Here is a 25,400-nt window from a genome sequence, read left to right on the forward strand (position 1 = left end):
GGGGGTTTAGTGCGGGCGGCGGGGCCCGCCCGCGGCCTGCGCGCCGCGCCGCGCCGGGCCCTGCATGGCGGCCGCCATCTTGGGACGCCTCCGAGGCCGCCCCCCCGCGCGCCGCCGCCGCCGCGCGCATGCGCCCCCGCCCCCCCCAGCGCGCGCCGCCGCGCGCATGCGCTACTCCCCCATGGCGCGGCGCGGAGAAAGGGCACGCCCCCCCCCGTGCCGCGCATGCGCAGGCCCCCCCCGCGCGCCGCCGCGCGCATGCGCAAGCCGCATCACCCCCTCTCACCTTTGACCCCGCCTTCCCCCCTGCTGCTCCTTTTTAAATTTATTTCCATTTCCCCCCGCCCCCCCCCTCCCGGGAACGGCTCCTCTCGCCCCTCCCCCCTCCCGGCCGGGCGGAAGCGGAAGCGGAATGAGGGAAGCACCGGGCGTTGTGGTGAGTGGAGTGGAGGGGCGGGGCGCCGTGACCTCTGACCCGCGCGCACGTGGCCGGCGCCGCACGCGGGGCGGCGGGAAGGAGCCATGGAGCAGGTCGGGGGGCAGGGGGAGCGTCGCTATGGCGACGGGGCGCGCCGCCATGGCGACGGGGCGGTTGCGGGGGGAACGTCGCCATGGAGACGGGGCGGTTGCGGGGCGCGTCGCCATGGCGACGGGGCGCGCGGGGGCCCCCTCGCCTCCCCGGGGCTGACGCGCTCCTCGTTGCAGCGGCCGGACGAGCCCGGTACCGAGAGCGACGACGTGACGGACAGCGAGGAGAGCGTCTACTCGGGCCTGGAGGACTCGGGCAGCGATAGCACCTCTGGGGAGGAGGACGACGAGGGCGAGGAGGAGCCATCGGCCTCGCCGCCGCACGTAAGGCCTGGGCGCCGCGGGGGGAGCGCGTGGAGCTGGGGGGCTCCCTGCGCCGCGGGCCGGGCCCTGCGCCGTGCCCGGGCCTGCGGGAGCCTCTGGGAGTCCTGGCGGAGGCACCGGGCGCGTTCGCCCCGTGTTTGCAGCAGCGGGAGCCGGTTGGGCCTCGCTGCGGTGCTGGGGCCGGTGCTAGCAGCGAAGCAGCCCCCGGTGCCACCTCTCTGTAAAGCAACACCCATAAACGCGTCACCTTGCCCTTAGCTGAGGAAACACGGGCAGGAAGAGCAGGCTGGGAATTAACACCCCAATTCGCCTTGAGATGCTAATGCTAATGTCACCGTAGGGCCCTGCAGCCTCCCTTGCCCTGGGCTGTCCCCAAACCTGTAAATGGGAACCTGCTCCTTGTTGTGCTCTGCGTCCTTGGGAATGAGGACAGCACGTGGGAGCCTCCGCCGCTCCCAGGAGCGGAGTAGGAGCTGCCCCGGAGCGCGCGCGGGGGCTCCAGGCAGCGCCGCGGCCGCGGTGCCCGGCAGTGCCGCTGGAGCCGCCTCCGTCTGCGCCGCTCGTTGTCCCGTGGGCGCCGCGGGGCTGGTGCGGCTGGGTGTGCGGCTGCGTCGTGGCCACGACAGCCACCGATGCGCCCGGGACGCGCGGCAGAAACGGGGCTGCGGCCCCTGAGCCGGTCCCTGCTCCTCCTCGGCGCTGTCTCTCCGCTCCGCTCTGCCCCGTGGCTGCGGGAGCCGCCGTGGGAGCCCGACGGGGACAGGGAACGTGCAGGGCCATCACCGAGCCCAGGGCCTTGGCAGCACCGCGTGTCCCCCTGTGCCCCATCCGCGCGACATCGGGGCCGATCCCGGCACCACCCGTCCATCCCTGCGCTGAGTGCGTCTCCTCTCTGCGCCGCTCTCCGTTTTTCGCTCCGCAGCCTCCCTGACCGTTTCCTAACGGAGCAGTGGGCGCCGCGTGTGGAGCCGCAGCCTCCCAGGTTGCGTTTCTCCTCCTGCAGCGCAGCCGTTTGTGCGGAGCTGCAGACACGCGCTGAGACGCGGTGCCCTCGAGCGTTACAACCAGCCGCGTTCCGGGCAGCTCTTCAGAGCACCGTGAGCGTCTGGGGAGCTGAGCACAACCACGAGGTTTCTGCCGCGTTGAAAGCGTTTCCCTGGCATCCCGAGCGTCCCTGTGGTAGGAAAGCTGCCCTAGGACAGCTCTGTCTCTGCTGGGCCTTTCTGCAGAGCGCTACGTTGTCCTCCCTGGGCAGACACGGTGACAAGTGGCGCTCCTGCCCTCGTGCTGTGGTATTTAATGGGCTGGTGGCATCGGGCCAGCAACGAGGAGAGCTCCTTGCTACTTGGGGACTTAATCCCACAGAGACAGCGGTCGCTCTCAGTTCCCCAATGCACTTTCTCAGCAAACAGACCTATAGAGACAACCTAAAATTCTTCCCAGCGTTGCTGCTGATGGCAAAACATTCCGGGAAGATTATTCTTGTCAATTATCCTGTAGATTATTCCTATAATAATTAGATTACTCCTTCCGTAATCCTGTAGATTATTCCTGTAGGATAAACAGTCCAGTTACAGGTGTGGATGGGTGTTGTCCAAGGGGCTGTCAGCCACAGAGGGTGTTGGCCTCCCCCACCACGAGCACTGAGAGCTGCTGCCCTCTGCACGAGGGCAGGGGTGGCCCTGGTGCCCTCATGGTGTCACCTCCACCAGCTCCTGAGCTGGTCCTGCGGCCCCCTCTGCCCCCAAGGGCAGCCACTTGCTTGGGTTTCTTGGGATTTGTGGAGCAGCTCTGGCGCTTGGAATACAGACTAGGGGTTGACCTGCTGGAAAGCAGCTCCGCGGAGAGGGATTTGGGAGTCCTGGTGGACACCAAGTTGCCCATGAGGCAGCAATGTGCCCTTGTGGCCAAGAAGGCCAATGGGCTCCTGGCTGCAGCAGGAGGAGCGTTGCCAGCAGGGCGAGGGAGGGGATCCTGCCCCTCTGCTCATCTCTGGGGAGGCACCTGGAGCATTGGGGGCAGTTCTGGGCTCCCCAGGACCAGAGGGACGTGGAGCTGCTAGAGAGGGTCCAGCGCAGGGGCACGAAGATGATGAAGGGACTGGAGCATCTATCGTGTGAGGAGAGACTGAGCGAGCGGGGCCTGTTTACCCTGGAGAAGAGCAGGCTGAGAGGGATCTGATCAACATGTTCAAGCACCTGAGGGGAGAGTGTAGGGAGGATGCTGCCCTGTGCCCCGTGCTCTGGGTGTCCCTGCTGGAGCAGGGGGCTGGGCTGGGTGATCCCTAGAGGTCCCTGCCAACCTCGGCCGTTCTGGGATTTGGTGAAATGTGAAGCCTGCTGGAGAAGAGGTGTCTCCGAGCACCGGGATTCGGGTCCCTCTGAGCTAGCAACAGGCTAGCTCAGACCAACTCCTTGTTGTCCCTCTTTTCGAAGGCTGAAAAACTCCTTCCATCTCCTAGGAAATCACTTGAAAACTTCGTTTGAGCAGCCGAGCTCCCAGCTGACCCTCCCGGATGCCGCGTGCCCGGTTGGACGTTGAGGTGGCTCCTGAGGGGCCTCGTGCTCCTGGTGGGATTTCCAGGCTCTTGGCGCTGTGTGTCAGGTGGGCCGCGCTCCGGGGCGCTTCCCAAGGGATTGCCGGGCGCTCCTGGTCCCTCTCGTGCTCGGGAGCGCCCAGGTGTGTGCCGAGTCGGGCTCAGGTTCTTCTGGAGGCTTTGGAGAGTGCTTGGAAGAGCCACCTGCGTCAGCTGGAGCGCTGGGAATAGGGAGGAGGGAATCCTGCTCTGCTGGAGAAACGCGAGGAGCGTCCAGGAGCCCATGGGGGCTGGATGGGAGGGGGCTGCGGATGTTCTGGGGTTATTTGGGGTTTCCAGGCAGCGAGCAGCCTTGCTCCTCGGGTTGGCGAGGCCTTTCTAGAGACTCCGCATCGCGGGCGCTGGGAGGCCGGGCGAGGGCTCCTGGAACGGGCCGGGAGCCGCCAGCCCGGCCAGGGCACGGCGGCACCTCTGCCACCCGAGCGCGCTCGTCCCGCTGCGGCGAGTGCCCCGTGCGCTGCGGTGACAGCGGGGCCGGCTCGGAGCCCAGGCTGGGGCGCTGCTCCTGTCCCTGCTCCAGCCGCTCTCCTGTCACCCGTTCTCCATCGGAGCGAGCAGTGGCTCTCAGGAGAGAGCAGCCCACCGGGTTTGGGGCTGCTGCTGCTGACTGGACACCCCGGTGCCAAGTTACAGCTGCAGCCAGTTGTGTTTTTACCCGGTGACGTGTCCCACGTGGGGCCTGCCCGCACCGGGGACGCAGAGGGAGGACAGAAGGGGCCTTGGGACAGCGAAACCCCACATGCATCGGGATGTGCCTGGCCCTGTGCAGCATCCAGGCCCAGAGCGGCTCCACGGAGCCGAGCTCCTTCCCACCGGCATCCGCAGCGTCTCCCGGCCTCTGCCTTGGGGCGGCTGCGGATGAGGCAGCTTTTTAGTTCTGGAAACCCCGTGGGATGCAACCGCAGCCGCTCCGGAGCGCGCGGGGTCCGAGGGAGGCGCGGAGCCGCGTGTGGGAGCCCCGGCCGCGGAGCAGCGTTAATCCAGGCTCAGCATCGAGGCGCGGAGCTGGGCTGTGCCGGCCCCGCTCCCCGCGGGAGCCGGCAGCGGAACGGCCGCCGCTTCCCGGCTGCCTGTCAGCAGGCTGCAAAGCCCCGCTCCTCGCGCCGCTCCGGCTCGCAGGCCTGTGTAAATATTAGGCTGTCCTTGTCGGATTAAATTTCCTCCTAATGACTTCCAGCACTCTGACAGGCTGCGCTCCTTCCTTGGCAGCCCCGTGCTGCGCCGAGCTGTCCGGTCCTGCGCGCGGCCCCAGGAGAAGGCCCTGGCCGGCAGCTGAGGGCCAGGCTGAGATGTTTATTTGCTGCTTTCCTAGTGCAGGAAGCCGGTTCCGTGTGCTGGAGCCGTCACCGCGGTGCGGATTGCTCTGCCTGCTCCGTCCCATGCTCTGTCCCCTCAGCACCGTGTGGAAGAGGGCATTGGGGAGCGGGAATGGGGACAGGAGACCTTGGTCCGGGTCTCATCCCGAGCCCTCTCGCTCCTTCTGCTCTTTCCCGCTGGATGGGTTTGTCCTTCACTTGCCTTGCCAATCCTGAATAGAAATAAGTCTTGTCTTTATCCGCATTTTCATGGAGCTGTCTTGCCCGCTGGCCTGCGGGAGCCATCACTGGCACCCATGGATGGGAAGCCCATCCCACGGCAGGGATCCCAGGTGCTCTGACAGGCTCCTCGATCCCAGGCCCCTCCGTTGCGGGGGGAATTTGGTGGCTTCGCCTTTGCCCCCTTCCCCTTCACCGCCTCCAGAGCGGCGATCCGGAGAGCCGAGCATAGCCGTGTCGGGAGCCAAGTCCCCATTTCTCCTCGTCCCGCCTCGCTGCCCAAGCTGCAGCTCCAGGGAAGCGGCGCCCGCTGTGTTGCGGAAGGCCGGGGCAGCGGGGACGCCGTGCGGGACGGTGACCTGGCAGCCGTTCCTGCTCTGCCCGGAGCACTCCGAGATCTCCGCTCATGGGGATCCACGGAGCTACCCGTGTTCCTTGTACCTCGGGGCCAGTTCCAGGGACTGAGGGGACCCTCCGTTGCCCTCCCGCTGCTCTCTGTTTCGTTGGTCTTTGAGGCTTCCTGGCAGTGGTGCCGCAGCGACGGGTGAAACGAGGACGAGGGCGGGAGGGAGAGGGGGTCCCTGTAGCCGCCACTGCCCAGAGAGAGCGGGGAAGAGCTCAGGGACACCCGGAGCCGGAGCCGTGTCCTGGCGCCGTGCCGGGGCCTCGTGCCCGCGGTGCCGCCGGCCCTGCCGGGACCCTGTGCTCCGGGGCTCGGCGGGGCCCTGGCGCCCGTGCTCGGCATTGCCCTCTGCTGGGCCGCACGCTCCGGAGCGCCGGGAAGCAGACGGGAAGCCGGGAATGGGTGCGTGACCCCGGGGGTCACCGCGGAGCTTTGCTGTGCATCCCGTGGGAACGCGGTGCCGGCAGCGGGATGAGCCCGACACGGCACCAGCGCCGCAGCCGCTCTGCTCCCACTGACCCTTGCGTGTTCCCAACCCCTCCAGCTCAGGTAACACTTTTTTCCCAGGGAAATGGTCTCTCCGGCATGTTCCCTCTCCCAGGGAGGTGGGGAATGCGGGTGCAGGCTGCTCCGCGGATCTCCTAGCTGGAGGCGTCCCCGCTTTCCCAGCCCCACTTTCTGGCAGGGCTTGACCCTGCGGACCCGTTGGATCCCCGGGGGCCTGTTGGCCTCGCGGACACGTCCTGGCTGCGACGGGACCTGACGAGGTGCCCGGTGAGGCCACGACTGGGGTCCTGGGCACGGTCCCCAATCGGCGCCTGGCCCGGGGACGCTCCGGGCACCCGGCAGCCTGGAGCCTCCTGGGTTCCGAGGCCGAGCGTCACCTGGGGGGTGCCAGGGCGACCCTCGGTCCCCACAGCAGTGCTCAGTGTCCCCTGCCACCGCCGTCGCGGTCCCCGCTCCCCAGGACGGCTCCGTGGCGCGGGATCCGTCCGCAGCCTCATCGCGGCGGAGGAGAGGGGGGAAGCGAGAGGGAGAGATGGAAACTCAAGGCCAAAGCCATCGTAGCGCCAAAAGCCTGGAAAAAAACTTATCTCCAATCTCCCTTTTTTAACAATTTTTAATAAAGCCTTTTGTTTTTGCAGTAATCTCATCCTCTTGCCGGCGCAGGATTTTCCAGGCGCTCTCCCACCCCTCTCCCCGCGGCTCGGGGGAGCTGCGCGGGCTGCGCGCTCAGCACAAGGTGATCACACACTGTGCGGATTTTACTGCTCCCGCGGGGAACGTTTTCTGGGGCTGTTTTTCCGATTATTTCATTGAATCCTCCAGTAAACCCGATCTAGCCAGGGTCCCCGTCCCCCCTGCCCTGCCGAGCGGGGAAGGGGGGGAGCAGGAATCTCTTTTCCAGGGAAGGAGCTGCCGTTTCTCGGCACCCACGCAGCAGGTCAGCGCGTGGGCGCCGTCTGCGCGCAGCGTGTCTGGCTGCCGGCGCTGAAGGGGCAACACGGGGCTGTCCCGAGCCCCCTGCGCCGGGGCGCATGGAGCGTCCGATTCGGGAACGGGAGGGAACGGGGGTCACCTGTGGGCTCGCGTTTGTCCCCGCCGTGCGCGGCGGTGGCCGCTGGGCACTCTGTGATGGGGAGAGCGGCCTCGGCGCGCGGCCTCGCTCGGAGCGCGCGGCTCATCCGGGGCCTCTCCCGGCCGTGTCCTTCCCGGGCGCTCGCGGCCGTCGCCTTGGAATGGGGCTCGGGGAGCAGCCCTGGCTAAGGAGGCCGGGGCTGCTGGGGACACCAGTGTGCCCGGAGGCCACAGGGCTCCTTGGCTCCGCGTTCCGGGCCGCACTGGCAGCGGGAGGAGCCGTCCCCCGTGCGACGCCCGCGCGATCCCGCTGGCCGCGGGTCCGTCCCGGAGCTCCCCACGCAGCGCGGAGGGAGACGGGAGCGAGGCCGGGAGCGGGAGCGCACAGGAGGGGTTTCAGCAGCCGGAGAGGACAAGGCCGAGGGGGGATCCTGCTGCTGCTGCGGGTGCGGAGCTAGAGCTGGGAGCAGAGGCGAGAGGCAGCAGGGAAGCCACCCTGTGCCACCTGGTGCAGGGATCCCCATGACGGCCCGTGTGGAGCCGGAGCCGCAGGGACCCCCATGCTGGTCTGTGCGGAGGGACCCCTCAGCTCATTCTCCTGTCTCCCCTTTAGGCCAGAAGGGCTCCTGGGAAGAGCAGACTCTTGGAGGCAGCTTCAGCGCTGGAGGACAAGCCGGATCTGCTCGTTCCGGATGAATACGAGGAGGACAGCTCCGATGAAGAGGTAGGACCCCCTGCGGTTCCTTGGGACTGGCCCTGGCTGTGTGCGCAGGGGTGGCAGATGTTCCTCCCCACGTCGGCGCCCTCGAGGGCCGGGCGTCGCGCTGTGGTGATACAGTGGGATGTTATCCCTTATCCAGTGTGTCCCTGTAACACATCAGCGTTGTTCAGTGCCTCGGAGCGGGCGGCGCAGACCCCGCTCAGCAGCGCCGCTGCAGCCCGGGTGCTGCCAGGGCTGGCCCCGTGCAGTGGGCAGGCCGGGGGTGCCGACGCGCCGCGGTGACAAGGAGCCTCTGGGCCGAAGGGCTGTCACCTGGGTGAGCGGCGGGAGCAGCTGAACGCAGCAGCGCGGCCGCCTTGGGCAGCGTCCCGCGTGGGGACAGGCCCTGCCACGCGTCACCCGGCCCTGCCGACCTCAGCGGGGCTTCGGCTGCAGCGCTCAGGAGGGCAGCGGTGTCACCGGGGGCTGCGGTCGCCGTCTGGGGTCGGGCTCTGCTGCTGGGAGAGGCTCCCAGCCTGTGCCCGTGGGAACGGAGCGCAGACCGCTTGTGCCGAGGCAAACCGGATCTCCGCGGCAAAGCGTTCCGGGGGTTTTGTTGTTCCAGACAAACCCGCTGGCTTTCCGTAACCCTCTGCTAAATGGATTAGCGCGGTTGGCACGGAGCGGCGGCCGCAGCGAGGCCGGGCTCGCGGCGCAGGGCCGGCCAGGCCGCGGGGGCGTTCGGCCGCCGGCCCCGCTGCCAGGGACCCTGCAGGGGAGGGGGCCGCGCGCCCGGGACCTCGCGGGGTCCCGGCCACCTGCTGTGTCCCTTTCGGGCCGTGTCCCGGCAGCTGCGGAGCAGCCTTGCGGAGCGGGATGCGCCGCCGGAGGCTGCGAGCACCTGTCCCAGCATGGGCACTTCCAAGGAGTCCTGGGGGGGCCCTGCGGGATGCCCTGTCCCTGTGCCGGCCCCGTGGAGCGACGGGGCGGCCCCGGCTGCGCCGCCCGCCCCGCTCCGGCAGGGCCTGTGGGGCTGGACGTTAGAGGCCCACCTGGGCCAGCGCCGGAGCTGCCGGCAGCCCCTGCCCCCGGGTCTGGAATAGAGATTTGGAGGGGAAATATATGACTATAGAAAACATACACTTGTGTAATGTCTCCAGCATAACGCAGGAAAGCAGCCCTTTCAGGCAGGAATTCCAGGTCTCCTTCCCAGCTGCTCCTGCCGCAGGGCCCGGGGGGGCGGCGCTGATTCAGAGCCTGTTGACATCGGAGCAGCTTCCAGGCGCTTTGTTCCGCGCGGCCCCCTGCCCCCTGCCCGCTCCTGTAATTGCAGTTATCCCTCTCCCCCAGGATCCGCGATGCTGCCGCTTCCCGCGGCCGGGATGCGCACACTGCCGCCTTTGTGCTCGCGGGGCCGAGCCGCGCGGCCGGCAGCGCCGCGTCGCATCGCGCCGTGGGGCTGCCGAACCAGGGCTGCCGAACCAGGGCTGCCGAACCAGGGCTGCCGGGCCGGAGGCTGCCGCACAGGCGGGCAGCGCTCGCTGCCAGGAGCAGCCGGGCTCTGTGCTCCGATGTCCCCGGCTGCGCCGGGTGCTGCTCTGCAGCCCCACGTCTCGTCCTGGTTCGACCCTCACGACTTTGCGGTTTAGGAGGCCGCTGAAGGGGCCAGCTCTTGTTCCTCGGGGCCGCACTTAGGTTTCCTGCAGGGTTCCTGTGTGGGAAAGCATCATTCCATGGGCAGGGACGTGCTGGGACACTCCAGGATGCCCTGGGATGTGCTAGGATGCACTGGGACACGCAGGGACTCACTAGGATGCACTGAGATGTGCTGGGATGCACCAGGACATGCTGGGATGGCCTGGGATTTACTGGGATGCACCAGGACGCGCCGGGATGTTCTGGTGTGCATTGGGATACACTGGGATGCACCAGGACGCACCAGGATGCTCTGGAATTCACCGGGCCGCGCCGGCCGCTCGCGCTGCCCTTCCCACGTCCGTGCGGCCTCGCGCTCCCTCCGCCTCCGCGCGGCCGTGGCGGCTCTTTAGCGACAGCGCGAGCGGCGCTGCCCCCGTGTCGCGCGCCGGGCGCTGCCCCCGTGTCACACACAGGGCACCGCTGCGCGCGCTGCCGCTCACTTGGAGCCGCGCCGGGGCCTGGCCGCGCGCCCGCGCGCGCTCCGCGCGGAGACACAACAACACGGAGCGGTTTCCTGGCCGGGCGGGCGCGGGAGTCCGTCCACGGCGCGCGCGGGGGCCGCGGCTGCGCGGCGCTGCCCGTCGCCGCTCGCTCGGAGATGGATGGGCGCGCGGGGCCGCGCCGCGCGGGGCCGCGCCGGGAGGAAGCAGTTTGGGGCTTTTGTTTGGGCCCGTTTCCTCCCGCAATGACTATTCCAGCTGGCGGCGGCTAATGAGCGGCGGCGCGCTGAGTGCTCCTCGCGGAGCGCCCCGCTCCAAGCCGCTTCCCTCCTCCGCAGCGCAGCTGGGGCGGCGGGGGGGCGCCCGCCCGCGCGGGGGGCTCCGCTTGCAGTAGCCGATGAGCCGGGAGCGGGACGGAGCCTGCGGAAAGCGCCGCTGGCAGCGCACTCGCACGCGCGCCCGGCCCCGCTCGCGGTGCGCGTCGGAGCGCGGAAGCTCCGCGCTGGGCATTGCGCTGCTCTGCCCCGTGTGTGTGAGGGGGGCAGGAGCAGGCGAGCGTCGTCCCGTGCCACCTGCGCGCCCGCCCCGCTCCCGCTGCGCGACGCGGCGTTCCCGGAGGGAGAGCGCGGATAACCGGCATGGGCAGCATCCCGCCAGGGAGGCGTGCAGAGCCACAGCCTGCGGGGCTGGCGCGGAGGGAGCCGTGAGCGGTGCCCTCCACCGCGGGCACGGGCACGGGCACGGGCACGCACCGCTTCCCTGCCCCGGCCCGGGAGCAGCGCGCCGGCAGCGCAATGACTCTGCCTGTTGGCTGCCCCAGCCTTGATATTTAAAGCGTTTGTGGAGCAGCTCAGTTGGGGCAGGAAAGACTTTTTCCTTCTGGAAGGAATGACATCAGCGAGCGCGTTTAAGCGCTCAGGTCTCCGACCCGGGGAGAGCGAGAAACCCGCAGCAGCCCTGCCTGATGAGTGGAAACTTTCCTCCCTTTTTTTCTTTCCTTTTTTTTTTTCTTTCTTTTTTTTTCCTTTCTTTTTTTCCCCTTTTTTCTTTCTGTTTTTTTTTTCCTTTCTTTTTTTTTTTCATTCTTTTCTTTCTTTCTTTCTCTCCTTTTTTCCCCCTTTCCATCTGCGCTCCCCCTCCTTGTGCCAGCTCACCTTGCCAGGCGCACTGCCCCGCTCCGCATCCAGCTCCGGCCATGGGGACACAGGGGTGGGCGATGGGACCCGCCGCCACCGTCCCCTCCCGTGAGGCCCTGGCCTGGGCGCTGGCCCCAGCGCCTCCCTGCTGCCCGGTGGAGCCGCCCGTGCCGGCGTTTGCCACGCGCCGAGCTCGGCGATGCCCGCGCGCTCCCTCTCAGCGCTGGCGTCGCCGGTGCGCCGTGTTCCCGTCCTCCTCCCCGGGAGCACAGCGTGTCCAAAGCACACTGCTCGCGTTCCTGGAAAAGCCCTGGAATGAGCTCCATGGCTGTGCGCAAGGGCCGCGCGCGCCAGCGCGGCCAGGCTGGCAAAGCGGGGCCGGGGGCTCCGCGGCCGGGACCCCCTGCCCCTCCGTGTGCCCCGTGCTCATGCCGAGCCCCGCGCGACGGTAGCGGCGCTGCCGGGGCCGCGGCGCGATCGGAAGCCGGGGCCGGCGCTCGCCCCCGGGGCCGCCTGTAACTCTAGAGCGCGCGGGGCCGCCGCGAGCGCCGGCGTGCGCGGCCGGCGGCCGCTTTGCGCGCGGGCCAAGCGCCGCTAATGGCTTCTGCCGGCTACCGCGGCGGCGGCGGCTGCCAGGAGGCCTGGCCGTGGCTCCCGCTCGCCGTTCCGAGGGGATCCTCGCCCATCCGTGCGCTTCAGCCGCGCGGAGCGCAGCGGCTGCCTCGGAGGCGCCCGTGGCCCTGCTCCCGGCCGGGCCTCCCCGCCAGGAAATCTCTCCTTAATGGGCTCCTCGGGGACGCGCCGGCTTTTCCGAAGCAGCAGGAATGCCGGCCTGGAAGGGGCGGCCGCTTGACTGGGACCCCAGGGTCGTTCTGCTCCTGCCGGGCGCCCTGCCCGCCCGGGAGCCCGGGAGCCGCTCCGGCCGGAGCGGCTCCCGGGCTCCCGGGCGGGCAGGGCGCCCGGCAGGAGCGGGAGATGCCGGCGCTCCCCCGGGAGCAGCTCCCGGCGTGCCGGGAATGGAAAAGTGCGAGCGCGGTCGGAGCGGGGCGGGGAGCTGCCAACAGTAACAGTTGCTTCGGGTTTGCGGGAGCGGGAGCCAAAACGCAAGGAATCTTGGAGCGGGAGAGGGAAAGTTTTTCCGCGGGCAGTAAATCAGCACGGAAAGAGGGGAGGGAGCGAGGGGGCCGGGCGCGGGCGCTGGCAGCGCGCGGGGAGAGCGGCTGCCCGCGCCACTGCTCCGACGGGATCACTGCTCTGATGGGAACACTGCTCTAATGGGAACACTGCTGCAGCGGGAACACTGCTCCAACGGGAACACTGCTCTGACGGCAGCACTTGGAGCCACTGCTCCAAGGGGAACGCTGCTCCGATGGGAGCACTGCTCCAGCAGGAACACTGCTCCAATGGGAGCCGCTGCTCCGACAGGAGCACTGCTCCGACGGGAACGCTTGGAGCCATCGCTGCAATTGGAACACTGCTCCAAAGGGAACACTGCTCCAACAGGAGCACTGCTCCGACGGGAATGCTTGGAGCCGCCACTCCAACAGAAACACTGCTCCAACAGGAGCACTGCTCCGACGGGAGCGCTTGGAGCTGTTGCTCCAGTGCTCCAGTGGGAACAGCACTGCTCTGATGGGAGCACTTGGGGCCACTGCTCCGATGGGAGCTGCTGCGGTGCAGCCGGAGCCCCTGCTGCGACGGGAGCCCCTGGTCCCACAGGAATGCTGCTCTGACAGGAGCGCTTGGAGCTGCTGCTCTGATGGGAGCCGCTGCTCCGACCGGAGCCACCGTGGAGCAGCCGGAGCGGCCGCGGCCGAGCAGGCGCTCAGGGGCGCAGGGCCGGCACGTCCCGCTCGCGCGGCTCCTGTCTCCTGGGGCCCTCTTAGCAACCTAGGCCCCGTTTACTCAGAAACCTAGTGATGACCGTGCAAATCCCTGTGACGGTCCTGCAGCGTCACCACAGCGCAGGGAGGGCCCAGGCGCGCGGGGCTCCGGGGACAGCCGTGGAGCCCCGGCAGGTGACGTGGGGACACGGCCGCTTCGGCCAAGAGCGTCCCCAAGGATGTCCCAAGGAGGAAAGCAGAGGGGGTGGCATCGCCGTGGCCGCGGGGACGTCACCTGCCCGGTCCCCTTGGCGGCGCGAGGACAAGTGGCGGCCCCGCGAGCTGCGAGGCCCCGTGTGACCCCGTGGGCCGGGCCGCGTCCCCGCGCATCCCGGCGCTCCCACCCGGCGCACGGCCGCGCTCCATTTGTCAGAGATAAAAAACGGCGGAGGAGGCCTGCCCAGACAGGAGGCACAGGAAAGCGCGCGGTAGTTGGAGACAGAGGAGCAGAATTAACGTGCGGAGGGGGATTTGGAGCGAACACTGCCGGCATTGTAATCCGAGCGGGGCCGGGGAAGCGGCGAGCGCGGGAGCGAGCGCCTGACCCCGGCCCCAGGAGAGCCGCGGGGCGCGCGGCAACGAGGAGCGAGTGAAGGATTCCAGAGGTGGAGCGGCTTCCTCCCGCCCAGACAGACACGGGGGAGCGGGCGGCGCGCCAGCGCGGGGCTGCACTTCCCATCTGCGCCCGCAGCTGCGCGCGCCGGGGCAGCTGGGCGCGCGGGGGGACGGGCGGCGCGCGGCCCCGCGCGGGAGCGCGCGCAGGTGTTCCCGCACGGAGCGCCGGGACGGGCCGGCTCCGGGGGCGCCGCGCGCGGGACGGAGCGGCCCGAGAGGCACCGCCGCGGGGACCCGCGCGCGGCCGTGGCAGAGGCGCCCGCGCACGGAGCGCGCCGTGCCGGCGGTGGCACCCTGCGCTGGTCGGGACACCCAGTGTGGGTGGTGGCACCTTGTGCTGGCAGTGGCACCCCATGCTGGTTGTGGCACCCCGTGTTGGTCGTGGCACCCTGTGCTGGTGGTGACGTGCTGTGTTGGGTGGCACACCGTGTTGGTGGTACCACACCGTGTTGGTGGTACCACATCATGCTGGTGGCACGCTGTGTTGTTGGTGGCGCTGTGTTGTTGGTGGCACACCGTGTTGGTGGTGACACGCTGGCTTTGCCCAGTGGCCAGGGCGAGCACCCTGCTTGTTCTGCACCACTTACCTGGTCCCGCCATGGACGAGGTGCTGCCCCACAGAAGGTCCTGCCCCACAGAAGGTCCTCCCTGGCTGCGGCCCCCTCGGGTGCCACCGGAGATGCCCGCGGCAGCACACGGACGTGGTGGCCGTGTGGCATTGCAGCCGCTGCCATCCCCACGGAGGCGGCTCCCGGTGCCGCAGGAACACGGGACATGGAAGCGGTGGCCGCCCCAGCCCCCAGCCCGCACGGGCTCCTGCGGATTTAGGGAGGAAATCTGGGATCGGGTTGAACCTGCCCGGCTGCTGCTTTCTATTTTGTGCCGTTCCCTGCGGATTGGAAGCAGCCTCCCTTGCAGCCCCTAATGGCTCGGCTTTGGGAATTTCCTTCCCAATTACCGCAGCGCCTTCCTGCTTGGAGAGCTCCCCGGAGCCCCGCAGCGTGCGGTGGAGCAACACGGTGCCAAAGCAACGCGGGGTCGGAGCCACGCGGAGCTGGAGCAATGCAGGGCCGCCGGAACATGGTACCGGAGCACCGTGGGTCGGATCGGGCCGCGGGTCGGATCGGGCCGCGCGCAGCGTGCGGTGCCCAGGCTGCAGACGGGCTGTGTCTTGTCGGGGTAACTGGGCAGCTGGTGACTAAAGGCAGTTGGGCTGCCCCGGAGCATCGTGCTCCCGGTGCCCAGCAGCATTCCCAGCTGCAGGAGCAAAGATCCTGCTCCTTGACAGCATTCCCAGCTACAGGAGCAGTGCTGTCTGCTTCCTGGCAGCATTCCCAGCTGCAGGAGAGGAATTTCCCGCTCCCTGGCAGCATTCCCAGCTGCAGGAGCAGCGTTTTCCGCTGCCCAGCAGCATTCCCAGCTGCAGGAGTAGCACTTCCCGCTGCCCAGTAGCATTCTCAGCTATAGAACCGGTGTTTCCCACCGCCTGGCAGCATTCCCAGCTCCAGAGGCAGCATTTCCCGCTGCCCAGCAGCATTCCCAGCTCCAGGGGCAGCATTTCCCGCTGCCCAGCAGCATTCCCAGCTGCAGGAGCGGTGTCCCAGCACTGCGAATGGGGTGCCTGGGAAGGAGCCCTCTGGTGTGAGTGGGCGCTGCTCTTCCCGGCGTGCCGGCCCCCACGCTCCGGAGGCTGCTGCGTGGGGAGCCCCGGTGCTTGGGGCTGCAGAGGCCGGGAGAGCTCGGGTCACCCGGCAAGGGCCCCGGTGCTGCCCGTGCCCAGGCTGTGCCCATGGAGCCACTCCAGGCACAACCAGCCTGGATGGGGCAGGTGCAATTCCCACCTGGAGCTTCGGAGATAGAACAGGATAGAAGGGTAGGCTAGAGGCCAGGAGGAGGAGGAGGGAAGGAGATGGATGCCAGGGGATGCGGGAGGAGAAGGGAGCACAGGGGCGATGCCAGGGGATGCCGGAGGAGGAGGGAGCACAGGGGCGATGCCAGGGGATGCGGGAGGAGGAGGGAGCACAGGGGCGATGCCAGGGGATGCCGGAGGAGGAGGGAGCACAGGGGCGATGCCAGGGGATGCCGGAGGAGCACTCGGCCCTGCAGCCTCCCGCTCCCCCACGTGCTGCAGTGGAGCTCGGCCCTGTGGCAGGGAGCGCTGGTGCCGCTGGTGCTGACGGTGCCGCTGGTGCTGACAGTGCTGACGGTGCTGATGGTGCCGGTGGTGCTGACGGTGCTGCACGTCGGGGGCCGGGGCAGGCCGAGGGCAGCCGGGGGCTGCTCGCTTGGCCTCAGGCAGCGCCGCTCTCCCCGGGCGCTCGTTGGCCTAACGAGGATGGAAGTGCCGCAAAGCGGCGGCGCTGGCAGCGCGCCCGGTGTCTCCGCCGCAGGATTCCCGCTCCGGGCAGCGCGGGGCTCCCTGGCAGTGACCTGAGCCAGCCCTGGCGCTGGGGCTCCCTCCTTGGCACGGGCTGCCCGCGCGAGCCCGGGCGCCTCCGGCCTTGGCTCTTCCAGAAGGGCGGCTGCAAAGGCAGGATCCTCATCCGTGGCCACGTGGGCATCTCGCAGGGGCTGCTCCGGAGCCGCGGGCAGCCCCACGCCGGGATCCTGCGGTGTTGGGCAAACAGCGGGAAGCAGCATCGGAGCGCAGAGCCACAGGACCCGGCTGGGCGCTGGCAAATCCGAGGTTTCCTCCCGGCGCCTCTTGCACTGTGAAAGCACCCGCTGGTGCTCACGAGCGCCCGGCCCCGAGCCCTTCCGAGCCGCACGCTCCAGCAGGAAAACTCAAAATACCCGGATTTCCATGGGTGCAGAGTGAGCGGCTCCGGCCGCGGCGCGGGGCCCAGCAAGGGAATCGCGGGACGCGGCCTCCGACCGAGACCCACGTGGGGCCGTCGGGGCCGTCGGGCCGGGCTCCTCCGCGCCGTGAGGAGGCGGCGGGGAAGGAAGGGGGCGGGCGCCGCGAGTCAGAACCGTCACTCGAATTTAATTATACAAATTGCTTTATATTACCCCATCAATGACATGAAACACCAGCATGTATTGACTGCAGTCGCCCGCGGCAGCGCCCGTGGCTGCGCGGCGCCCCGGCGGGCGGCTCCGCCATGCGCGAGTCCCGGCGCTGCCCGCGCCCGCCCGGGGCGGCAGCGGCCCCGCTCAGTCCGTGCGCGCGGAGGCCGGAGCGCGGAGGAGGCCCGGCCTCCGCGGAGGCGCGAGCGGAGGCCCCCGGCGGCGGCGCTGGGCGTGCGGCTCCTCCGGCGTCCTCGCTGCGCCCGCGCTCCTCTAGCTCCGAATCGCCGTCTTCCTGTCCCGGTCTTTACTCTGCGGAGAGAGGGGGAGAAGCCAGTTAAGAAAACACACCTGGGCCCCGGCACGGTGCCAGCGGCCGCCGGGAGCCCCGGCTCCTCCGCGCGCGCGGGGACGCGGCCGCTGCCGCCCGCCCGCCCGGGCCTCCCGCGCATCCCGCGCGCGCGGGGCCGCCGGGACGGGGCCGCGGAGGCCCCCGGCCTCGCCCGGCGCGGCCTCCCCCTGGCGCACGTGCGGCCCCGGCCCCGCCGCCGCCTTTGTTACGGGGGCGGGAGGGGAGGGGAAGGGGAGTTCAGCTCCGAAACGGGAAAATTAAATTTCCCAGATGTTCAGGCCCCAGGAGCTCTCGTGCTGTCTGGAGAGGAAATGGGGATTCGGAAAATCCCGCCTCATATTTTTTCCCCTATCACCTTGCCTTTCCGCTGCCATTAAGTGCAGCAGGAACAGTAAATTACGGGGCCGCGGGGCCGGCCCATCGCCGAGACGGGCTGGGGGGCGCGGGGGGCCCCGCGCTGCCCCTCGCTCCGGCGCTGCGTCCCGGTGTGTCCCGGCCGCGGCGCCGGGCAGCGCCAACCCCTGTCCCGCACGCGCTGGGCGGCTCGTGCCAGCCGAGGGGACACCAGGTACCCCATACCCTGCATGCCGAGGGGACACCAGGGCCCTGCACCCTGCGTGCCACCCAGGGCTGGCGCTGCCCCGCGGCTTTCATAGACCCGGATCGTCGCACCTGGGCAGCCTCCGCGCGCGGCGGCGGCTCCCGCGGCCTCCCCAACCATCAGGTTGTGGCAGCAAAACCAGCCCCGGTGCCCTGCAGGGCGGCAGAGGCCGCGAGCACGAGGGAGACGGGTGATTTGCCGGGCACTCATGGGCAAGCACGGACCTCTCAAGGCCGCTAACCCCCTTGGGAAGGGCGTCCGGAGCGCTGGAGCCTGGGCCTGGGGGCCGCGCGCAGCCGCACGCAGCCCTGCGGTGCCCACGGGCCGCACCGCACGCCCCGGCGCGACGGGCACGGCCGCCCGCGCGTGCCAGCAGTGCCGCCCTGCCTGCGTGTCACCGCGCAGCGCCGCGCGCATGCGCCCGCCCTGCACGCCCGCAGCCCCCGCGCGCCCGCCGGGACGGGCCCTCGTCACCGGCGCCGCCCGGCCCTGTGTCCTGGGGCGATTCGTGGAGCCCCACAGGGCGCCCCGGGAAGGCCTGGCCCAGCTTGGTGTCCCCGTGCGCAGCCGGCGGCACCGGGACCAGCAGAGCGGGCGCAGGGGCAGCCCTGCCGACAGGGCAGGCCCAGCGTGGGGCACGGGGCAGAGCCCGGGACATTGGTGCCGGGCTGCTAACAGGCAGCTGGGGCACTTTCTGGGGTCTCCCAAAACCCCAAAACTGCGCTGTCTAACCCGGGGTAGCGCTGGCCAAGTGTGCTGGGGGAGGTCGAGCCTGGCGCCGCAGCGCTCCGGAGCCAGCCCCGCTGCCACGCGCTCAGCGATGGGGCTCGGTGTCCCCGTGTCAGCGGGCAGAGGTGACGCCCGTGCTCGGCAGCCCCATGTCCCCGTGTCAGCGGGCAGAGGTGACGCTGGCGCTCGGGAGCCCGTGTCCCCGTGTCAGCGGGCAGAGGTTTGTCCTGCGCGAGGCACCGTGCAGCACGCCAGGCAGGAGTGCAGCAGTTTGCGGTGCCGGGGCTTCCTCTCCTGCCTGTGCGGGAGCCTCGCGTCCCTCTGGAGCCGTCTCCCGCTCCGGGCCACGGCTAACGGGGCTCCGTGTGTGTGTGCGTGGCGCCTCCGTCTGCAGCAGCGGCACCTGCAGGGCCTGGTGGCTCCGAGGCCTCCGCGCAGGACGCTGCTCCGGGAGCCGCCGCACACCCTGTCCCCCCTGCGCCCTCGTGCCTTGGGAAGAGCTGCCGCGGGCCGGGAATGCTGCCCCGTGGAGCCCGCTGCCAGCGGGATGTTCCCAAGGGTGCCCGCGTGCCCGGCCCGGCTCCCGCGGAGCCGCGCTGGCTCCGTGACCGCCACGTGCCCCGCCGCGGGGCTCCTGGCCCCCTGGCCGAGCGGGTGCCCCGCTGCCGCGGGCTCTGTCCCCTGCCCGGCGCGCACGGCTCGGAGCCGCTCTGCGCTGCCGCTGGGCGCTCGGCCACCTCCTCCTCCCATCCCCTGCAACCAGCTCTGTCCCCAGCGCTGCCCTCCCTGCCCGCGGCCCCGTGCCGGGGGCTCCCCGAGCCACCGTGTCCTGCGGCCGCCGCTGCCACTCACCAGCTTCCTCTGGTTGCTGAGGCAGAAAGTGCAGATCTGTTTGGGCTGGGAGGCGTCGGGGTCGCGCGCGGCGGGGCTGCCGCCGCCGTGCGGGAAGAAGGCCGGCGTGGTGTGGCACGGCTGCCCGTCGCCGCACGCCTCGCCCACCAGCAGCACGTTGCCCAGGTGCGAGATGTAGCTGGAGGCCAGTCTCAAGGTCTCGATCTTGGAGAGCTTCCTGTCGGCCGGCTCGGTGGGGATGAGCGTCCGCAGGGCGGTGAAGGCCGTGTTGACGCTGTTGGTGCGGTCGCGCTCGCGCGCGTTGGCCGTGTGCCGCTGCCGCGGCTCGCGGCTCAGCCGCCCGGGCTTCTTGGCGCCGCGCCGCTTGCCGCCCTTGACGGCGTAGCCGTCGGCGTCCAGGTGGTAGGGCTTCTCGTCGGAGCCCGAGCTCTCGCTGCCGTTCTCCTCGTCCTCCGACAGCATGCTGATCTCGGGGTAGAGGTAGCGGCCGGGCGCGGGGCGCAGCATGGCGAAGGACATGGCAGCGGCGGGCTCCGCGCGGCCGCGCCGCCGCCGGCTCCCGCCACGGCTCAGAGCGGCGCGCGGCGGCTCCCGGCCCCGCACGTGTGCATCCCGCAGCGCCGAGCGCGCCGCCGGCCGCGCTTTATAGCCGGGCGCGCGGCGCAGGCCCCTCCTCCGCGCGGCGCCGCCGGGGGCTCCGCGGGCTCCGCCGCGACGCGGAGCGGCTCACGCCTACCTGGGCTGCCCGCGGCCGCCGCCTTAACCCTTGCGCGCTCGCGCCGCGCTCCGGCCCTGCCGCCGGGAAGCGGGAGCCGCCGCTCCGGAGCGCTCCCGGCCCCATCCCAACCCTCTGCGCGGCCAGAGGGATTAACCCCCGCCGCGCTGCCCCGCCGCCGGCGAGCCCAGCGTCGGCGCTAATGTCTCTGTGAGGGACCTGCAGGCACGGAGCCCATTCCCGGCCCCGGGAATTGGGCCGCTCTGCCGAGCCCGGTGGCACCGGCGCTCTTTAAAGGACCAACTTTGCCAACCGCCCACGGGAGGCCGTGGCCTCGGCGGCGCAGTGCGGAGCGTCGGCCCGGGTGGCTCGGAGCCTTCCCGGCCGGCGGAGGCTCCCGGCACCAGCCCCGCGGGGCCGGCGCGTCCCGGCCGCAGTGCCCAGCTGCCCTGGGCGGGCGGCGCAGGGGGGCCGGCCGGGCCCGCCCCGGCCCCTCGCTCCTCCACGTGGACCGGATATTTTCAAGCAAAGAATCTTTCCTATGAAGCGCTCCGGCTGCCAGGAATGTGCGTCTAGGAATGCCCCGGGCCCATCCAAGAACAACTTCCCGCCGCGCGGCCGGGTGACGGCAGCGCCGCACGCGGGGGCTCCCGCTCCCATTGCCTCCCCGGCGGCTCCAGCTGCCCTGGGAGGCTCTGCCCCATCCCAGCGCACCGGGAGGAAGGGCACGGACGCGGATCCCGCTCCATAGGGCAGATCGCCCGGGCTGGCCCTTCTTCCTTGCTCCCCACGGAGCCAGGGCAGGCGGTGCACGGAGCGGCCCTGGCCCCGGCCCCGCGCTCCGGGGTGCCCACGTGCCGCCGGGGCCGCTCGGGGCACGTGGGCACCCCGGAGCGCGGGGCCGGGGCAGGGGCCTCTCACCCCCAAGTCGGGAGGGGACACCATCCATCCTGCCCCAGTGCCCCTGCATGGCACCTTTGACACTGTTCTGTCCCCCCCAGGACATCCGCAACACGGTGGGCAACATCCCCATGGAGTGGTACCAGGACTTCCCGCACATCGGTTACGACCTGCAGGGCAGGAGGATCTACAAGCCCATCCGCAACAAGGACGAGCTGGACAAGTTCCTGGAGAAGATGGAGAACCCCGACTACTGGTGAGGCCCGCGGCGCCGCGCGGCTCCTCGGTGCCGCCCCGGTCCCCGCGCTCGTGGTGGCCCCGCGGGGCGGCCGGTGGCCCTAGCGCCGTCTTGCTCGGCTCCTTGCAGGCGCACGGTTCAGGACAAGATGACCGGGGCGGACATCAAGCTGACGGACGAGCAGGTGGCCCTGGTGCATCGGCTGCAGAAGGGGCAGTTTGGGGACGTGCACTTCGATCCCTACGAGGTAGGGGATCCCCCGCGGGGGCTCCGGCCGCTGCCTGTCCCCAGGCTGGCGCGGCCGCCGCAGCCCCCCTGTCTGTGTGTCCCCAGCCGGCCGTTGACTTCTTCAGCCACGAGGTCATGATCCACCCGGTGACGAACCGCCCGGCCGACAAGCGGAGCTTCATCCCGTCCCTCATCGAGAAGGAGAAGGTGGGCGCTCCGGCGGCTCCGGGTGGCTCCCGCGCCGCGTGCCTGGCCCTGACCGCTGCCTGCGCCACAGGTCTCCAAGCTGGTCCACGCCATCAAGATGGGCTGGATCAAGCCCCGCAAGCCCAAGGAGGACACCCCGACCTACTACGACCTGTGGGCCCACGAGGATCCCAACTCCATCCTGGGCCGGCACAAGATGCACGTGCCGGCCCCCAAGATGAGGCTGCCTGGCCATGAGGAGTCCTACAACCCTCCGCCCGAGTACCTGCCCAGCGAAGAGGAGGTGGGGGCAGCGGGGACAGCGGGGGTGCTGCGGGAACGAGGAGGGCTGTGCGGAGCGAGGGCAGCCGCGGTGCCGCGGGGAAAGGCTGCGTCTCGGAGCGGCATCGTAGTGACAGCGTGAAAAACCGCTGTTGCCTTGGGACCTTTGCAAGCAAAACTGAAGTTATTTTTGCTGGGAAGGAGCAGGGGGGCAGCCTGGCGGAGCGCTGGGTGTCCTGGAGAGCCGAGGTCCCCCAGGAGCTGGCGGGCACCAGGGCGAGTGGCCGCGGCGTCCGTGTGCCGCGCAGCCCGTCCCGCTGCGGTGCCACCCGGCTCCTGCTGGAGCGGCGCGGCGGGACGGCTCTGCGCGGGCGGGATGCGCCGGGCTCAGCCGCGCGCCTCGTCCCGCAGAAGCTGGCGTGGGAGCAGCAGGAGCCGGCCGAGCGGAGGCTCAACTTCGTGCCGCAGCGGTTCGGCTGCCTGCGGGCCGTGCCCGCCTACGCCCGCTTCATCCACGAGCGCTTCGAGCGCTGCCTCGACCTCTACCTGTGCCCGCGCCAGAGGAAGATGCGGGTGAGCCTGTGCCCCCGGGGCTGCGCGCGTGCGGGGTGGCGCCGGGAGCAGCCCACGGTGCCCCCGTGCGCGACACGCTGCCGCTGCCGCAGGTGAACGTGGACCCCGAGGACTTGATCCCCAAGCTGCCGAAGCCGCGGGACCTGCAGCCCTTCCCCACCACCCAGGCCCTGGTGAGTCCGTGCGTGCCCGGGCGGAGCGCGGGGTGCCCAGGCCCCGTGGGGCGCAGCGGAGGCCCCTGCCTCCCCACGCCGAGGGGCCCTGGTTCCGAGGCGCCCCGCGAGGCCCCGGCAGGCCCTCACCGCCTCCCTCCCGTGCCCAGGTGTACCGCGGGCACAGCAGCCTCGTGCGCTGCCTCGACGTCTCCCCCGGCGGGCAGTGGCTGGTGTCAGGTAAGGCCTCGCGCCCGCCCGTGCCGCAGGACGCGGTGCCAGCGGGGGCCGTGGGGCCGCTCCGTGGCCGCGCGCCCGCGGGGGACGCCCGGGCACCGGCGGCGCGGAGGCCCCGGCGGGGACGCGGGTTTCTCCAGCGGGACTCCACCCCGGAGGCTGCGCCTGTCCCGCTGGAGAAAGTGAGCGGAGCCGCTGCGAGCGGCTGGCCGGAGGCTGCAGATTGAGAGCAGATGGCAGTTTAAGAGCCCGCCAGGCACATGTGCTTTTTATAGCGCTGGGGCTCGCGGGCTGCCAGCTCCCGGCCCAGCCGCGGCGGGGACAGCGCCCGGGCTGGGGGGACAAAAGCGCCGCGCCGCGCGGGGCCGCGCGCCCGGGGGGCAGAGGGCGCCTGGCTCGCGCTCGCCGGGCCGCGCCGGGGCCGGCTGCCAGCGCGGCGGCTGTGCCGGGCGCCCGGCCCGCCCGGGGAGGGGACACGGCGGCGGCGCGCGGGCTGAGCCGGGCGTCCTGCAGGCTCCGACGACGGCACCGTGCGCTTCTGGGAGGTGAGCACGGCGCGCTGCATGAGGAGCCTGCCGCTCGCCGGCGTGGTCAAGAGCGTCGCCTGGAACCCCAACCCCGCCGTGTGCCTGGTGGCCGTCGCCGTGTGAGTGACACCCACCACCCCCACGGGGCCCTGCAGCCAGCAGCGCTCCCGAGCGGCTTCCCGCTCCCAAAGCCCGCCCGGATTCCACGGTGCAGCTGCGTGCGCGGAGCCGTCACTGCCTGCCGGGACCCCCCTGTCCTGCTCACTTGGTGGCCCTCGTTGCTGCCCAGGGGGTCATAGTCCCACCTGGCCCATCACGTCCTCCCTGCGCTGAGGGCTCTGGGTTGGCGGGTGGCCCGCGGAGCTGCGCGTGTCCCTGGCCATGCGTGTCCCGTGACTGCGCCGGGCTTCGTGCCTCTGTCACGGCCGTGACACACGCGCTGTCCCCGCTGCAGGGAGCAGACGGTGCTGCTGGTGAACCCCGGCCTTGGGGACAAGCTGCTCTACGGGGCCACTGACCAGCTGCTCGAGTCCTACGTGGCCCCGGAGGAGGAGCGGGTGCAGCCCGTGCAGTGGGTCGTGGCCAGCGCTGAGGAGCACAGCAAGGGCATCCGCCTGGTCGTGCAGCACAGCCGGGTAGGGCTGGGGCACCCGGGGGGTCGAGCACCGGGGCGGCGCGTCCCCGGCACCTGCGGCCGCTGACCCGCTCGCGTCCCCGCTCGCTGCAGCCCGTGAAGCAGGTGACCTGGCACGGCAAAGGCGACTACTTCGCCAGCGTCCTGGCCGACAACAGCAACATGCAAGTGCTGATCCACCAGACCAGCAAGCGCTGGAGCCAGAACCCCTTCCGCAAGAGCAAGGGGCTGGTGCAGTGCGTGCTCTTCCACCCCATCCGGCCCTACTTCTTCGTGGCCACGCAGCGCTACGTGCGCGTCTACAATCTCCTCAAGCAGGAGCTCACCAAGAAGCTGATGACGAACTGCAAGTGGGTGTCGAGCATGGCCATCCACCCAGGAGGTACGTGGTCCCTGCTCGCCCGAGGCCAGCTCCAGGTGCCCTGGCCAGCTGGGACGGAGCATCCCGCTCAGTCAGGGCCGGCGCAGGTGCCGCCGGGGCCTCGGAGCTCCTGGTGCTGGCAGGAGCTCGTGCATGTGCTGGTGACCCCTGCTAACACCCTGCCCCCTCTCGCAGGTGACAACGTCATCTGTGGCAGCTACGACAGCAAACTGGCCTGGTTCGACTTGGACCTCTCCACCAGGCCCTACCAGCTGCTGCGGTGAGTCCCCGCGCGGGGCGTCCCGTCCCGCTTGGCAGCTCTCCCTGCTCCCGCACGTTGGCATCGCCATGTCCTGCCAGGAGCCCTGGCCTGGCTGCGCTGGCTGCTCTGAGGGTCCCAGTCCCCTCCCCGAGTTGTCCCCATAGCCCAGGCCGCGGGCAGCAGCGCGCGGGGCCGCGGCGCTTGGTGCCGCCCGGCTGCCCCGGCACTGACGGCCGCCGTCTCGGCAGGCATCACAAGAAGGCGCTGAGGAGCGTGGCCTTCCACAAGCGCTACCCGCTCTTCGCCTCCGCCTCCGACGACGGCAGCGTCATCGTGTGCCACGGCATGGTCTACAAGTAGGTGGCCAGGGGACGGGGGTGCTGCCGGGTGCCAGTGCTGGGGGGGACACCTGCGAGTGCCGCGCTGACCGTTCTCCCCCACAGCGACCTGCTGCAGAACCCGCTGCTGGTGCCCGTGAAGGTGCTCAAGGGCCACGTGCCCACCTGGGACCTGGGCGTCCTCGACGTGCTCTTCCACCCCACGCAGCCCTGGGTCTTCTCGTCGGGCGCCGACGGCACCATCCGGCTCTTCACGTAGCTGCCGCCCGCGGGCAGCGCCGGCCCCACCGCGTCCGGCAGCTCCATGGGGGCCGCCTGTGGACTCCTGGGGAACCTCCCATTAAACCCTTTGGATAGAGCCCGGGCTGCGGGTCGCTTTGTCCCACGGTACCAGCCCTCCCTGGCGCCCTGCGTGGGGTTGCGGATGGGCAGCCCTGGGGCGGCTCCAGCGCCGCTCCGCGCTCCAGCCTCGGGAAGCGCCTCTGCGCCGGAGCCAGCGCTGGCACTAACGCGCCGGGGCCTGGGCAGGAGCTTTAACAAGTGGAAAAAGCCCCCCCGCCGCCCCCAGCGCCGGGGCTGGCAGCCGCATGGCCCTGGCACGGCCCCAGCCCGGGCGCAGCCTGACTCCCTGCCCAGCAATCCCAGGAATCCGGCCGCGTCGCCAGGCCCGGAGGCCGTGGGGAGCAGGGGGGGTGGCAGCAGCACTGGGACTGGGGGGCACCATCGGCCCCTGCGGGCAGCTGCCACCACCAGGCCCCGCACGGCCTCTCAAGCACCTGCAGCACTTG

The 25,400-nt window shown here is 70.5% G+C and overlaps 2 protein-coding genes across 2 annotated transcripts; one reads left to right on the forward strand and one right to left on the reverse strand.

The window, feature by feature from the left end:
- The first annotated feature begins 365 nt into the window (after positions 1 to 365).
- BOP1 (BOP1 ribosomal biogenesis factor) lies at positions 366 to 24,871 on the forward strand. Its single transcript, XM_088537117.1, has 16 exons — positions 366 to 531; positions 706 to 852; positions 7,578 to 7,688; positions 20,696 to 20,850; positions 20,962 to 21,079; positions 21,166 to 21,267; positions 21,338 to 21,550; positions 21,940 to 22,101; positions 22,194 to 22,274; positions 22,424 to 22,493; positions 23,004 to 23,136; positions 23,472 to 23,652; positions 23,745 to 24,033; positions 24,208 to 24,292; positions 24,523 to 24,630; positions 24,718 to 24,871. Exons 1-16 carry the CDS (start codon positions 523 to 525, stop codon positions 24,869 to 24,871), a joined length of 2,118 nt encoding a protein of 705 aa, XP_088393243.1. The 5' UTR covers positions 366 to 522.
- SCX (scleraxis bHLH transcription factor) lies at positions 16,663 to 19,498 on the reverse strand. The gene is made up of 2 exons (XM_088537121.1): positions 18,980 to 19,498; positions 16,663 to 16,757 (listed from the first exon to the last, which is right to left on the reverse strand). Exons 1-2 carry the CDS (start codon positions 19,496 to 19,498, stop codon positions 16,719 to 16,721), a joined length of 558 nt encoding a protein of 185 aa, XP_088393247.1. The 3' UTR covers positions 16,663 to 16,718.
- Positions 24,872 to 25,400: the final 529 nt, after the last annotated feature.

Source organism: Tinamus guttatus, unplaced genomic scaffold, assembly GCF_059628265.1.
Source record: "Tinamus guttatus ecotype Peru unplaced genomic scaffold, ASM5962826v1 Tinamus_guttatus_pri_ptg000731l, whole genome shotgun sequence".
In the NCBI taxonomy this organism is placed as follows: domain Eukaryota; kingdom Metazoa; phylum Chordata; class Aves; order Tinamiformes; family Tinamidae; genus Tinamus; species Tinamus guttatus.

Excerpts from the sequence above, each read along its gene's own strand:
- BOP1 (XM_088537117.1), top strand. Across the intron at positions 22,102-22,193 it reads CGCGCCAGAGGAAGATGCGG|GTGAACGTGGACCCCGAGGA; the intron begins GTGAGCCTGTGC and ends CCGCTGCCGCAG. Across the intron at positions 22,494-23,003 it reads CGGGCAGTGGCTGGTGTCAG|GCTCCGACGACGGCACCGTG; the intron begins GTAAGGCCTCGC and ends GGCGTCCTGCAG.
- SCX (XM_088537121.1), bottom strand. The coding sequence starts at position 19,498 with ATGTCCTTCGCCATGCTGCGCCCCGCGCCCGGCCGCTACCTCTACCCC. Across the intron at positions 16,758-18,979 it reads TCAGCAACCAGAGGAAGCTG|AGTAAAGACCGGGACAGGAA; the intron begins GTGAGTGGCAGC and ends CTCTCTCCGCAG.